Below are 15,341 nucleotides of genomic sequence, written 5' to 3' on the forward strand. Positions count from 1 at the left end.
TAAATGTATATGGGGATGACTCCATAACCATAAGATCTGCTCACAAAGGAGGAGGCCTTGTGCTACTTAACACCAACGATTACGACGAGGAGTGCGTCAGACAATTTAGTGATACTAATATCTATGCTTTACTTGACACTGATCCAACAGAGGAAATCAAATGCAATCTAGAGAAACTGCTAGAGAAAGCAGAAGAAATAAAATGGATCAATCACAATACCAAAAAATTCCTATTTAATTTACATCCACGGATACTGCACACTCTTCCTAAAGTACATAAAGACCTGCAAAAACCACCAGGAAGACAGATTGTGGCAGGAATAAACAGCATCTTGGAAACAGTAGGAAAATACATTGATTATTTCCTGCAACCACTTTTCCAAAAAAACAGCACCTACATCAAAGATTCAACACACTTCTTACAATACCTCAAAGCAATACCATTTAACTCCAGCAACATCTGCTTTACAATAGACGTCAAGAGTCTCTACACTTCAATTCCTCACGATTTGGGCAGAGAGGCAGTAGAATGGATACTTTTACGAGAGGGAGACATACCTGCACAGAAGGAATTCATTATGGAACTCCTGGAATTCATTAGCAACAACTCCTATTTCCGATACAAGGATGCATACTACCTACAAGTTGCAGGCACAGCTATGGGGGTTACCATGGCCCCGTCATATGCGAATGCTTTCATTCATAATTTTGAGACTGAACATGTACTCCCTCAACCACTTGTGGCATCAAGACCTAGCGATTTGGATCAGATACATCAACGACATTTTTGGTGTATGGACAAGCACAGAATCAAAACTTTTGGAATTCTTCAATTTCCTCAATAACATAGATCCGAGGAGCCAATTCACGCATGAGTGTTCACACAAGATCATACATTTCTTGGACATTGAAATCAAAAATCACAGACAGTGAATATCAAACTACTATTTTCTGGAAGAGCACAGATCACAACAACCTTTTACAAAGACTAGGTTTTCACCAACCAAGTCTGATCAGAAACTTGCCTTACAGCCAGATGCTACGGGTCAAGAGAATAGTCAGCAATCCCACAGACTATCAAACCGCGGTCAAAGAGATGGGCAAGAACCTTTTTGAGCGTGGACATTCACAAGAGGAAGTGGAGGCAGCTGAGACACGAGCAGCCACACAGAATAGAGAAGATCTGTGGAAACAGAAAATGAAGAAAGATTCCACACCGCCCCTAGTCTTTGTATCCAAGTACTAAAGACAGAGTAGCCGCATCAAAGCCATAATCAAGAAGAACTGGAACACTGACTTGTGACCAAAGAGTGGAGCACCTATTCAGAGAGATCCCCACCTTTGCCTACCAACGTAGTCAAAATATTAAAGACAAATTGGTGAACACCAAACCTCCAAAGAAAAAGAAAATCACAGAACATATTGGGACATTCCCTTGCCTAAATTGCAATAACTGTAACTACATCATGAAAGGTGACACAGTCAATCATCCATACTGTGGAGAAAAAAATTCTAACTCAAAAGCTTTGCCACATGCGACACACACAGTATAATCTATGGGATCAAATGTCCATGCGGCCTCTTCTATGTAGGCCAGACGCAACGCACAGCCAAGGTGCAATGGAACGAACATAGTTCCTGTATAAGGAATCATACAGCCAGCTCAGCAGTCGCCAGACATTGGCAAGAAAAACAACACAACTTGGTGCAGATCAAGTTTGTGATTTTAGAAACAGTCCAGAGGAGAGATAAGTATGAAAACCTACAGAAGAGACTGGATCAACGGGAAACATTCTGGATCGATCGAATGAACTCTTTGGCACCTAATGGGATTAACGAAGAGATAAACTACATGTGTTTTCTCTAACCAGGAGTTGACACAGTATGCTTTACAGAAAATATAGAGAACACTGAATATTGACCCTTCCTGAGAACTGTTGTATGTACAACAGTTAACGTTATCCCTACCTGAATAACCATTCATGGACGACACTTTTTGATTCTACGTTTTGCATTCAACTTTGCATTCAGCTTTTGGTATTTTCCTTCCACACCATTAGCCATCCTACTGGGCACACTTTGACTAATAATATTTAAATATTTATTTATATATGGACATATACGACAGACATTATTCAATGTTTAATTACAATTGGCAATCATTCTACCTAGTTAGGCTTCCACTCCTCATTGGACTGAGTTTCACATATACTTTCACGAAAATTGTAACTGCTTGTTGCCACGAGCAATTACTATGGAGGGTCTGCTTGCTGACACGCGTTATGTGTCCTGCAGTACCTCGTTGGTATACATTGTTTCAGGGAAAGGTGTTATTGTCTTTGAGATCTTGAAATGGTGCTCCATACGAAGCAATCCACATTGTTATGGTGGTTGCTGTTGGAGACAGCCCTGCCTATCCGTGTTTACACGGAGGGGTGGGGCCCGAGGCGTACGTGCAGCGGCCTTCCCGCTGCAGCGCGTTGCCTCGCCCCCGTCTCCATGGCAACGTATAAATGCTCACGGAGTCAGATGCACTCACGTTTTCCGCGCATGCGTCTGACTCCGGAGAAATTTGATTTCCCTGTTGACAGCTCACAATACCCCAGTGCTCATGTCCAATGGGCCTTGCAAGGCTGGGGGAGTTTTGCTTATGCAGCCTTACATGGCTATTGGCGATGCACACTGGGGTACTGCAGACAGAGAAAATAAAAGTGTTATAAAAAAGAAATACCCCGAAAAATATTGTATATTAAGTTTATACGTTGATTGCACAATATAGCTGGGGAAGTCACCTTCTCTAAAGGACCACATATCTGGCTGCAAGCAGGAAAACACATAACAGTATTACCATCTTTAACAGTGTTGAGAAATTAGCAAAAATAAAAAACACACCTTATTCCTACCATTGAAATGAGACACAAATGGTCTTAAGGTGGGCCCAAATAGGTACAAAAGAGTATGTCGTTTGAAAAACATTGAAATAAAAAAGGCTCAAAAACATCACACAATTAAAAAAAGAAGCAGGTGTTGTTTTGCCTCTAAAGTGCAATTTGCAACCCTCTAGTCTATGCAGTTTTAGGACCTAAGATTTACTGGTTTGCATACAACGTAACCAATACAAACATGCTCAAGGTTTAAATAGCATAACACCCAATGTTACTCCTGTATATATGCCTCAAGCTGGTTATGGGCTTCTTGGCCAGCATACAATGTGGAAAATCCAAAGTCTGTTTCACCCTTTTGAATGCTGCATACAATTACAAATCCAGCACTAATAAATAAAATTGCATTGAGGTTTTTTTTCAGAAGACAGACACACGTACAAGTTTCCAAAAAAGTGGAACGCTTGTGTCCACGTGGATGTCAGTATGCCCACCATTCCAAGTTGGGAATCTGGATATATACGCATGGCTTTAAACTCAGATTGTACAGCATTATTTATTATTATTTTATTTTTTTGCATTTATTTACAGCGCACATAACCTGCAGGTACCTAGGCGCTAGTTTCATTGTGGAAGGGAAGGTTATTTATAATGCGCTCTTTTTCCTTCCAAGCGTGGGTCTGGGATTCGAACCTGTGTTTGCTCAGAGTGGTTTTACTTCCAAGACCCACGCGTTGCCACAAAGCTATCCTCCCGTTCCTGACCATCTCAATTAAAAATATTTTGTTCTTAGAAAATAATCTTGAGACACTGGAAGTCAATGATTCATCCCGAGGAGAGCATGTGGACTGATGAGATGGCCAAGCTTGCAATGAAGGAGAGGGTTGTTTACAGGCATTAGAAAGAAAATATGTTGTTTGTGGTTATCTGGGGAATTGCGCTCATCTCTTTAACACTGTAAAGGAAGGTGGGGGGGTTTCTTGCAACTGTTCTGTGTTTTTTTTTTAATGAAACAAATCAAGACACAAACAAAAAAGTAGTTCTTTCAAGAGCCCATCTTGCAATTCCCTTAATTGGATTACATTCATGGTGCAAAGTCTACCTTCACATTTTCAATATATTTGAGGAAAGTCTGCAATGTATGGTTTATGACAGAGGATGAAGGCTAAAGATTCCGGATCACCTTCGGTATTTACATTAGCTGCACCTTCCCCGTTTTCTTTTTTAAAACAATCTCCAAATTCCATTTCTGAAAATGAATAGAGTGCATTTCAATACAACCCACAAATGTGCTCATCAGACACGGGGTCACTTTACAGAAACTCTAACGTTTTAAACATGGCTCTTTTTTTGAAAAGTACTGGTTGTGAATGGGCGATGCCATCAACCCAGAAAAACCAAGACGGATACTGAAGTAACAGATTGAAGCAGAGCTCAGATGGCTTTGCAGACATCCCACCTCCGACACATTAGGACTTACCGATAACATGGGGGTGGTGAGTAGGCCCCAGGCGAAAAACTCCAAGAAAATAACGACCACGGCATGGTAGACGCTGGGCTCGCCAATCCCCAGCCGCTGGTGAGGGAGAAATAATTAAGCAGTTAGCAGGCAATACAGTATAGTACACATAACAAACCAAAGTTGAATGGACAGAGTAAATGTTGTCTGTATAATGGCTATGCCAAACTGGCTGCATCATTATTGGAATAAGAACAAGATAACTGTTTTAACACGAGGTATGGCCTCACATTAACCTCCAAACTCTTCACCCAACTACACTCAAAACTAAAAAAAGTAATGACACAAGACAACTCCCCAGCAAATATCTGAAGGTCAACCCACAGCCATCAGACCATCCCTCTACCCACTGTGAAAGTTGATGGGGGTGAGATCCATGTTATGAAGACGCCATAAAGGCCTGGGATAATGAGTGATCATAAATTAGAGTAATTAACAATATGGGAGGAGTCTGTAGATGTATTTGAATACCTGAAGTGTCACTCCTTTTATGTATGCCCAAATGTTTATTATTTTCCTTTAAATCCTAGTGGACATTGGATAGGGGAATCACCATCTTTTGGCTTGAGGTAATACTTGGCCGGAAGGCTCACTAGAGGGACATGTGCTGAAGGACTGCTGAGGCAGCACTTTCAGTAGCTCTCGGGGACTGGGTGAAGGTCAATGGCTGCCATTTTATTATTTTGGCAGCTTGTACCATTTCGGACAATGGAACCTTATTCTGTGCCGGAAGTGTATCAGGGGGTGGTGGCTTTACGCCCCTCATCTAACCAGGTGGACGCTGGATATCGTCAGAACAGAGTGACCGACCCGGAAGCTGAGGATCATGTGATTACAGGAAACGGAAGACAGACTTTGGAAAATATACAAAGAGTGCTATTGTTATGTCTTGGGGTGGAAGAGGTCAAACTGAAGTGATGTGTATTTTAAGGGGCCAGACCATGTGGACATATAAGGGGAAGGAGAATTGGAAATGGGTTGAGTTAATGAGGTGCTGTCCATTTATGTGGTTTGTAAACCAGCAATCAAGGGCGTCTTAAATTGTCCATTTCCAGTAACACTCCTTAGTCCTTTTGTTTTGATTTGCGTCGAGACTACCAAAACAACCCACTTGAAGATGCACTACCTCAAATGATCCACACACACGCTGCATCAGATAAGCGCATGGTGTAGGAGGGTTGAAACACACTTGACACATTCTAAGCAACTTAGATTTTAAACTATCCAATGAAATTCCATACTTACTGTCCTTGTATAATACCAATCCGCGCACATAACCTAAATTAAGAAGATGGTATTTAGGATAAAATAGTATGTAAATTATATGTCCCATGAAACGATTGTTCACATAAGGCTTTATTTCTAAAGAAATGACAATAGCTGCTATAGCTGACGGATCTAAAACTTGAAACCTCAAACCGCTTACAAAATAAATGAAAGACTAAACTGCACGCGTTTCACCTTTGTAACACACAACTTGGCAGCTTGCCATTCCTTTGAGGCATGGACAAAATGCGAAATTCAAAGATAGTGTAATTTAATAAAAGAGGTTTTACAAAAAAAAAAATAATAAAAAATACATCCATACATTTTCCATCCACTTTTCCACATTAGCCAAGAGGATTCACTTGCTTTAAAAAAATAATAAATAAATAAATGGCATAGTTGGCAGCCAGGAAACTATTCACAAGTACACAGCCACCTGGTGAGCAATAGGTGATCGTACACATAGACGATAAAGACTCTTCAACATAAACCAATTTGCACAGATGCTGCCAGCACCTCCATTACCAACTTCGAGTTGCTAACATATGGCTAAATTCCCCTAGAAGAGCACATACTTCCTTTCATCTGTGGTGGAGGGGTCCAGAGTGCTTCACTAGGGGGCCAACCAAACGCCGATTGCTGGCCATGAACGAGACCAACACCAGCCTCAGGCTCGCGCACAGTGTACTTCTATCTTCTATCGTCTCTAGGTGTGGTTTGCCCTACTAATCCCTTGTTACTCTCTGGCCTACAATGTTAAGGCCTGGGGCACATTGATTCAGCAAACCAATAAGTGATGACACTGATCTCAGCAACACCCCAGACCATAAATTGTTAGCCATGCCATTACAGAAGGGGAAAAGCCATATGCAAATCAGGCTTGCCTCCATACCAAAAGAGCCAAACCTGCCTGAACGGCTAGTTCACATCTCTACTGCACAAACAAGCTACCCCAGCCTCGTTTCAGGCTTAATGGCCAGGATTAGTAAGGTCTAGATTGTGTCCCTAGATATAGCCACCACAGGACCCATGCCCGACCATAGCCATCCCATCTAATACATTTTACATGTATAGGCTTCACGGGGATGCTCTCCCCTAAAGGAGAAAAGACCTTTTAGGTTCTGCCCTTGCTGGAACTCGAAGTTCCCTTAGGGTGTGGAACCGTTGCTTTACCAAGTACCATGCAGAGGACAAATGCTCGGCCCATAACACGTTTAAACCAAACACCCTTAATGATCACAGGGTAAAGTGCTGGGCGACCCATGGTGGTTGAAGCTCCAGGAGCATAGTAAAACCTCCACCAGGAGGCCAAAAGGTAAGCAGCCATGGGAAGGGGGACGAGTGACACGGAACAGCCTCTTGAGTGTACCAGAGTCCCACTCGCCATCAGACCTCTGAGCTCCAGTGAGCCCTTTCAAGGCCAGCCTGAGGACCTCTTCTGCAGGCTCGGACTGGCCCCTCAGCCAAAATCGTCCCTGGAGAGTGGGGGCCAGTTTATGGCCATGCCTAGGTGTTTTTTTTCACATTTATTTTTCTTCAAAAAGCCTTTCATCCTTCTTAGGTCGATATATGAGTACCAACACAGGTTGGATGATATTGTATGCATATTTGTTCTATAACAAAAAGAGCTTAAGCGTAAGTGCTATACAATAACATCATCATTTGGCATTGAACGTCTGCTTGGATTCACAGTAATTTAGTGTACTTAGGTACAATGCTATTTGATGCCACTTCCTGTTTTGTCAAGTGGTGAACGGTCGTGTTTCATCGCTTCTCGGGATGTCACTTTGGGGTGGGATCAAATGACATCACTTCAGGTGATGTCATCAGAGGTCAAGGGCCGTGAGGCAAGGGGTGGGACACTTTTTTTTTGGGTGACCGGGCCTATTTCTTATCCCAGTCCGACCCTGCTCTACTGCAACACAACACACCCTAAAAAAAACACTAAAGAAAATACACATTCCAAGGCCTCAAAAAGCAGACACGGAATTACACAAGTTACGCGTCAATGACTCTGGATCAGTGCTGAAACATGGTCCTCGGTCTCCGATGCCCTCAAAGAACTGCGTGGAAACAATACTGTAGGCCTCCAACAAGGGGTAAGATCGCACGGCCCACATTTCACAATTCAAAGGCCTCACACATGACCAAGGAACTTACATTTTCAGAGGGGCATAAAAACTAAACATTCGATTACAAAAGCTTACTTGCAGAGTGCACAAAACCGTAAACACTCTAGCCTGGTGAAGGCCACCCCGATCCACCCCGCGAAACCTCTTTGGTACCGATAAACCCGAACCACAGCCTGGAGCAGCACATTTTTTTTGCAGCCTTGCCAAACGCCACTTCCTCCAAAGAATACGCTACTTTTTACAGGGAGATTGGAATGAGAAGAGGAGGAGAGCATGAAGAACTTGTGGCCCCCACACAAGAAAATGTCAGATCTTTGCTAAGCAGACGTGAACAGAGAAAGTTTGATTTTACAACTGGACTAACACTGCAGCAAACAAAACGAAAAAGAATCCACTTTTTTTTTTTGTGACCGCAAAGAGTGGCCTTTCTATTTTTATTTTTTTTAAATTTATTTACAAATTTACTTCAACATGAAAAGGTATCTCAAAACTAATGTAGTATACAGAAGACTGGATAACATAATATCATATACGAAAAACTATAACATATGGTACATCATCAAAGCAGAATCCCCCCTCCCAAAAAAAAAAAATATAATAATTTAAAAATACAGTAAATAAAGTAACAAAAATTAATAGAAATAATTACATTAAATCATTACATTTTCCCCACATTTTATCAAACACTGACAATTTGTTTGTTATTTGTAAATCATCTTTTCAATTTTAGAAAGTTTGTGCATCTCCTCAACCCAGTCATCAAATAAAGGAGCAATCCTAGATTTCCATCCACGAAGAAGCAAGCGTTTGCCGGTGATCATGCTCCTGAAAAGCCATTTTTTATGTGCAGAGCTAAGTTCATCCAGTTCGGAATAAAGAATCCACGTTTTGAAACAATGAGTCCCATACCTTTTGAAAGTCCCAGAGATCTCTTCATCCGATAGTGGTTACAGTCAATGCATACTAATATTGGGTTGTGGCGACCAGGAATGTGCTTAGAGCGTCAGGGGACCACTCCGGTGGTTAAAGTGCGTGGTACAAATATCATTTAACATTAACATTATACACAGTTGGAAAAACATTGGACACCAACAAATTACCTTCGACTGTAGATGGAAAGTGTGAAAAAGCCCATTCGTTCCGACTCAAACTGTGGGCCATCACATCTAAAACTTTTGGAATTTCTCTGCATCATCACTACTTTTTTTCATTCTGGGTTCCAATTATTAAGCTTGTTGTGCTTAGGAGTTTGAACACATTACATGAAACACTGATGAGCACGGATTCTCCGCGTTTGAGTTTGTGTCTGTTCCTTTCTTACTCTATGGCCCTTTTAGATAAAGGGGCCTCGCAGCACTGAATTCCCTGGAGACCTTCTAGCAGCAAACGGAGTTGAAAGTGGGAGAATCCATGGTCTTTTTTTCCTCTATGTAAAAGCGATGTCCAGCTCTGTGTGTGATTCTCTGCTAATTGTTCATGTGCCCACTGCCCAGTAGAGGTCTCTGGGACTTCCTAACGAATGGAACTACAATATCAGTGTACAAATGAGACATGGCAGACTAAAGTGAAAGCAACGGCTTCCAACTGGGGAATCCCTTGGGACCCCATCAAAAATACCTTAAGAGGATGAAAAAAAGACACTGATGGTAGGATTCCCCAAAAGGATGCAGAGCTTAATGATCCCTTAGTGTATACAATGGACTCTGCAGGGGACTTGGACAATCTAAATCACCAGCTCTCCCACTGAAGAGCAGTGCAGCTATGCAGTCCTGCAGGAAAGGGCAGTGGAGAGCTCTGGAGCTCACTGATTCCCTCTTTTAAATTCAGCAAAGAAACACAATTCCAAGTCCTTAATAAAAATCTGCCTCAGAAAGAACAGTGAATTTGATAACAGAGAAATTAACCTGCACCATCGGACCTAAGTTACATTCAAGGAAATCGCACTCCAGATACCTTGGACGTCACAACTGCAAGGAAAGGGGGACAACAATAAAGAAGATGGGTGGGGGGGGGGGGGTCCGCCCGACTTTATTTTCGGAACACCCCCCCCCAGATAGCAAAAGTTAAATGGCTTATGCTTTAGTGCACAAAACGTCAACCTCAGCAGTCTACAGAGTACATGTGACCAAGGCCACAGCTTTGGGGGCCCGGTACTATAGAGACATAGGAAATTGCCTCAGCTTGCTTTTCAAAGACATCCGACCTCCCTACAGGAAAGAGTTCAGGCTATAGTTCAGGAATGACAGCTCTTGGTGAAAGCCTTGTTCAAATTCGCATGAGACACGGCAGAGATAGCAGGTCGCGGGGCGGCTGGAATAAAGAGGTACTCATGGTTAAGGGGATAACATGGCGTTCAGCCAGAGACTCAAGAAACCTCTCAAAGACTTGCTCCTTTTCAGAAGGGGTTCAATTAGGCCCTTGAAAAAGCCAAGCAAGACCACAAGGCACGGATAACAATGGGGCACATTTCTGGAAGGCAGTATCAAGGCAGTGGAGCGACTTCAGGTCACCGACCTTTTCGTAACCAGTAATTCCTCTCATAGGGCGTAGTGGGATTGACATGCTGTAATGTGAAAACCAGAGACGAAGGGAAAACGTGCTTTGCTGTTGCAAGTTACTAGCGGATATGGAAAACAATGAAGGGACAATTTATCCCAATCACTGCAGAATTAGGAAAAACCACCGAATGTCTTTCAGCACACGCTCTGTGCAAAGCCTCTGGAAGGTATCGTTTTGCCCCAAACGTTATGCAATGCTGCTTATTTTGGGTTTTCGCATGGCCTTGAACTAGTGCTAGAAACTATATAATGGAGGGTAGCCTTTAATTGAACGGAGACCCAGCTTTGTAGAAAGGTGTAGGTTCTTCCAGGCATTAGATCCCCGTTTAGCAGCCAATCCTGTTTCTTAGATATGAGAGTGCTGATTCACCAGATCAAGAGTGCAAAGAACGTCTCCCAGTGCACGGAGGATGATGACAAATAGACAGACCACCGACCATCCCAAGAACCTACAGAGCAAAGACTGAGCTAGAGCCCACATCAGTGAGGTATTGCTTGGGTCTCCAGGCCCAGCAGGATTCGGATCCACGATCACACATATGGTCTTTCCCCCTTCGGTAATGGTTTGGCAGACGAAGGATGGTCTGAGTTGGCCACATTAATGGCAGTAGTTAAGATTAATTATAAACCTTCCAGCCATCACCTTTATTTTGCTGTGGCCAGCTCTGCCCAGACATGGGACCCGTGCCTGCGGGGCCTAGAGACCCCAGCTACTCTGCACTGATGACGCCTGATGAAAGATGCCTTGGTTGCTTGTGGTCTCAGGCAGAAGGGACGGTGACCAAGCAATTTGGGCTGCATTGGGGTGGGACCAAGCATGATTTGCATATGGTCTTCCCCCGGTCTGTAATGGCTCGGCAGGCGAATAACGATGATCTGGCCCAGAGGAAGGCCAGTGGTTAAGACTGCTGGTATGAAAAGACAAAGCCACATGTGAATGAGCTGGGTTTGCAGAGATTTGCAAAGAACCCACATAGGGTTTGTCATCTCCCTTGGACCTCTGGCAGGCTGCCAAAGACAATAAGGAGTAGCTGAATGCATTTGTTACCTCTAAATGCATGAAGTAACACAAGTGGAGTTGGGGTAATATCGCAATGCAGGACAATCACAGTCATATCAGTTGCAATACAGAGTAACGCTGTGGTAGAGGAATAACCACAAAGGATTCTACCTTCTCAACAAAGCAACATCTCCACAGTGCGGGTCCTCTCCAATCTCACTACCGTTGAAGGGCGTGGTAGTGGAGGGGAGGGGTGCAGTAGGAGAGTATAACATTCACACATGCATGGGAGGGAGCAGATCACCACAGTCAAAAGTAGCTATTGCATCAAACTACTGACAAAACCTTGCAACCTACCACTGTGCCATCTACATTTACCATTGGAACACAACCAGCTCCTTTGAAGTAGATGCTTTACTGCACTGAAGAAGTACCCCATCAAGAGAGAAACCCAGGTATTTTTCTCAGTGTATTTTCTAGTTTCACACAAATATTTAACTTTGAGGCCAGTGTTAGATCAAAGGCCAGTGAACAAGTTTGTCAAACCTCAAAGGTTCGTAATGCCTACCCTATAAGATGTAATGACTATTAAAAGATGGGGGATGGATTACCTGGCGCCCTGGACATGAAAGATACATAAGATACATCATTTCATGTGTTCCAGTTTGCAGGTCATCACTGTTTCCTCAGGTTCAAGGTAGACTAATAACTCTGTTCAAGGTCCTTCCTTTTGGGATATTATCAGCATCTTGTGTGTTCACAATGGCACAACTGGTGGTGGCCATGCACTCTGCACAACTGGGTTGTTACAGGGAACAGCACCTCACAAAATTAAAAAGTAAAGGATATATTCAGGCATCTTCATTGGCCATCTGGAACACAAAGCATACAGCAAATGTGACCCAATAGTCAGGTCTCGCAAATCCCACTAGACATGCAGCACGAGTTCCTTCGTTTACATAGTCCACATAAGAGAAAAGCCCTCGCCCCATGGTGGCTGGTGACAAACTATTTACCAGTGCGTTCTGTAAAATGATGAATGTCACCATACGCACACTTCATATTTTGTATTATGCTGCCGCTCAAAGCCCAACCATACACAGTGAAACGTATTTGCCATTTACGGCAAACAAATCATTCAAAACATCCCCATGCTCACCAGCAAGGTCGGGTACCATGCACATGGCATTTGGCATTTGCCCTTTACAAAATCTCCTCACCAAGGCAAGTGGACTAGTAGATTTGAGAGCCATGAATAGTCAGTGCGTCTGAATCGATGTAACCTGAAGATACAGTTGGAACAAAAACAGCAAAGAACCATGCTCATTAGAAAAGCGCACTGGCATCTTAAATGCATGAAGTAAAAAGATACAAAGGTCTTCCAAGGACCATCAAAAGGAGCAATTAATAGGTTGGGTCATCGGTCATGAAAGAACGCAATACCTCCCAATATTGGTCTTCATTATTCATTCCACAAATGACCTAAACCCTTCAGTTTCAAGTCCCTTGATAGATGGTTTAGTGGAATTCTTCACACTTAAAGAAAAGCAGTCTTGGCTACCATAAAGGCAGCAATAATCCAGCAGGATTCAGGTCTATAAAAATGTTCAATGTCCAAGAGATCATGCAATAGAGCCACTCGTCCACCTTTTGGTGGGTAGACACCAAGACATGAAGCTATTATCTCCGTATCTGGGACCACAAAGTATGCAGAATAGGACATGTAATCATGGCCACAACTCCAGCAAGCATTCGAGGTCTAGACATTTCATTAAAATAATTAAATAATTTAGTAGGTGTCCAAACCAGTCCTGTAAGACCAAGTTGTCAAAGACTATTTCATCATAATAAGTGCATAAGGAAAAACAACAATCCACAATAAAACACCACTCTAAAGCCTTCCTATCATAAAGGTATCCTACACTGTACCAGTCAAGGAAAGCTAGGCTATTTAAGACAAAACTGCCTTCTCCACCATTATAAACAGACTATATAATCACACAAAGAATGCATGGAGCGCACAGAAGGGGATATCATTAAGTGTGGAAATCAATCAAGCTATAAAACAACTAACACTGACCTTAAACAGAAGTACACCCTATCCCTGTCAGGGGTGCTGTCCCTATGCCTACAATAGTGTACCGCCTACCTAAAAAGAAAAGGGAAGGACTATCCCTCTACTACAGCAATGATTACGGTTATCCAGTTAAAAAACACTCAATAGCCCAAAATAGGGAACCAAACATATGTCTCCCTTTATCGCACGCTCTACATTCAAGAGTGGAATTTCTTGTGATTTATAAATCCTTTTATTCACCCACAGAGCAATATGTACAAGAGATGCACCATCAGTGCTATGTGTTTAAAACTCAAAGGAGAGAGGAGCCATCTATATTTGTAGGGCTGGATGTACCATCCAAATGAAATAAAAAAAATAAAAAAACAGGGTGCTGCCTTAAAAAAGTACTGGTCAGGGCAGAAGGTGGGTTGATTGGTTCTGATTGCTCGTGTCATCTTCAGGACCAGTAGGTTCAAAACAGAGTATTAATCCCTGCAATCCATGGTTTAATGTTCTTGGAATCAGTTGGCCACCCCGTGACCTTGCTGCCACTGCGTTGGAAAATGTAGGCTTGAAGAACGAGTTTCAGGCTAACCCGATAGAGACAGCGTTGTCCGTGTGACTCGTCTCGCTTTTCAGCTTGCAGTTTGTGCAGTATTTGCTCTCCATGGATTCCTTGTGTGTTACATAAATGTATCCTACACAACAGATTCTCCAGAAAAATATTGCATTCAAAATAAGCTAAAGTTCCTTAGATCTGTATTTTAAGTGGCACAGTGTGTCAAATATCAGCCTAACAATGCAGCAAAAACACATTTGAAGACAATTTTGAGCATGTCCACCGTGAGACCTTTTCTGTATGATACAAGTTCCCTGAAGACTGTAAACGTTAAGTTATCAAAGCAAAACATTGTGCCATCTATAGACATTTAAGGAACGTTTTCCGAAGTAACCAAGCCTGATACATATAACTTTCAAAGGTCACCTAATTGTCAGCCCTACTCTGACAACAAAAAGGGACTGTTTAAGTGCCTGAAGTCATATTTCAGCAAGATTGGTTTAAAAAAACGTATTCAAGTCCCAAATAATAGGGGAATATAAACAACATGACAATTTCTTCCCTGCCGAACAGGCAAAAAGAGCAGATCTCCGATCCAATCGATCAATCACACACTCTCCGACTCCTTCAAATTTGCACTTGTCCTTTAATGAAGAAACCCTGTGCTGCCCCAAAGTCCTGGAAAATTATCACCTGGTTTCTCCCCCTTCTCCATTATTCAAAAGGTCCTTGAGTGGGATGTTTTCAACCGGATCAACAAGTACCTTGAGGATAATAGCTTTGAAGATCTAGTTCAAGCAGACCTCTGTAGTAAACACTACAGCAAGACTGCCCTCCGCAGGTCTTCAACTTTCTGTGATGCTCGCCACTCCAAACCCTTTTCTATAATCATCCCTGTGGCCTTCTAGTTCCTTCAAAACAGTCATCCACTCTTCTGTCCTCCTCATGCTTCAAGAACTTGAGTTTTGCAAATCTGCTCTTGCCTGGATTGGCTCCCAACTGGAAGATCCATCCTTTAAAAATCTCCTCAACTCGCAAACCTCCGACACCTGCTCCTACCCGGTCGGCATTCCCAAAGTATTGATAGTTAGACACTCTTCATCCCTTTACACTTCTGCCCTAGGAAGACTTTATCTTGTGATTTCACGGTCACGTCTTTGCTAATAGCACTATCTTTTTCTCCTTTCCTCCTTCACAGCCATCTTTGACTGGATTAACAACTGCCTCTCTGCAATTCGTTGCTGGGTGGCTGTTCACTGCCCTTTGCTTTACTCTTCAAAACTGGAAGTCCTCTTTCTCCCATCTTCCAATCCCTCTTCTCTTCCTCTTGAAATTCTTGTTCCCTCGCCCAAGGCTCCAAGCCTTG

The 15,341-nt window shown here is 42.7% G+C and overlaps 1 protein-coding gene across 2 annotated transcripts in view; it reads right to left on the reverse strand.

The window, feature by feature from the left end:
* The window catches only part of LOC138569735 (hippocampus abundant transcript 1 protein-like), a 227,720-nt gene that overhangs the window by 141,086 nt on the left and 71,293 nt on the right, over window positions 1-15,341 (reverse strand). Inside the window, exons 1-2 of one of the 2 annotated variants that reach the window (XM_069647992.1) lie at window positions 5,647-5,691; window positions 4,363-4,458 (exon numbers count right to left, since the gene is read on the reverse strand). In XM_069647992.1, coding sequence (XP_069504093.1) covers window positions 4,363-4,458; window positions 5,647-5,676 — 126 coding nt within the window. In that variant the 5' untranslated portion in view covers window positions 5,677-5,691. Of the gene's footprint in view, window positions 1-4,362; window positions 4,459-5,646; window positions 5,692-15,341 lie in introns of those variants that run through there. The other variant, XM_069647982.1, reaches the window with a different exon arrangement.

The sequence above is a fragment of the Ambystoma mexicanum genome, chromosome 1p (genome assembly GCF_040938575.1).
Source record: "Ambystoma mexicanum isolate Mex_15411 chromosome 1p, UKY_AmexF1_1, whole genome shotgun sequence".
NCBI lineage: Eukaryota > Metazoa > Chordata > Amphibia > Caudata > Ambystomatidae > Ambystoma > Ambystoma mexicanum.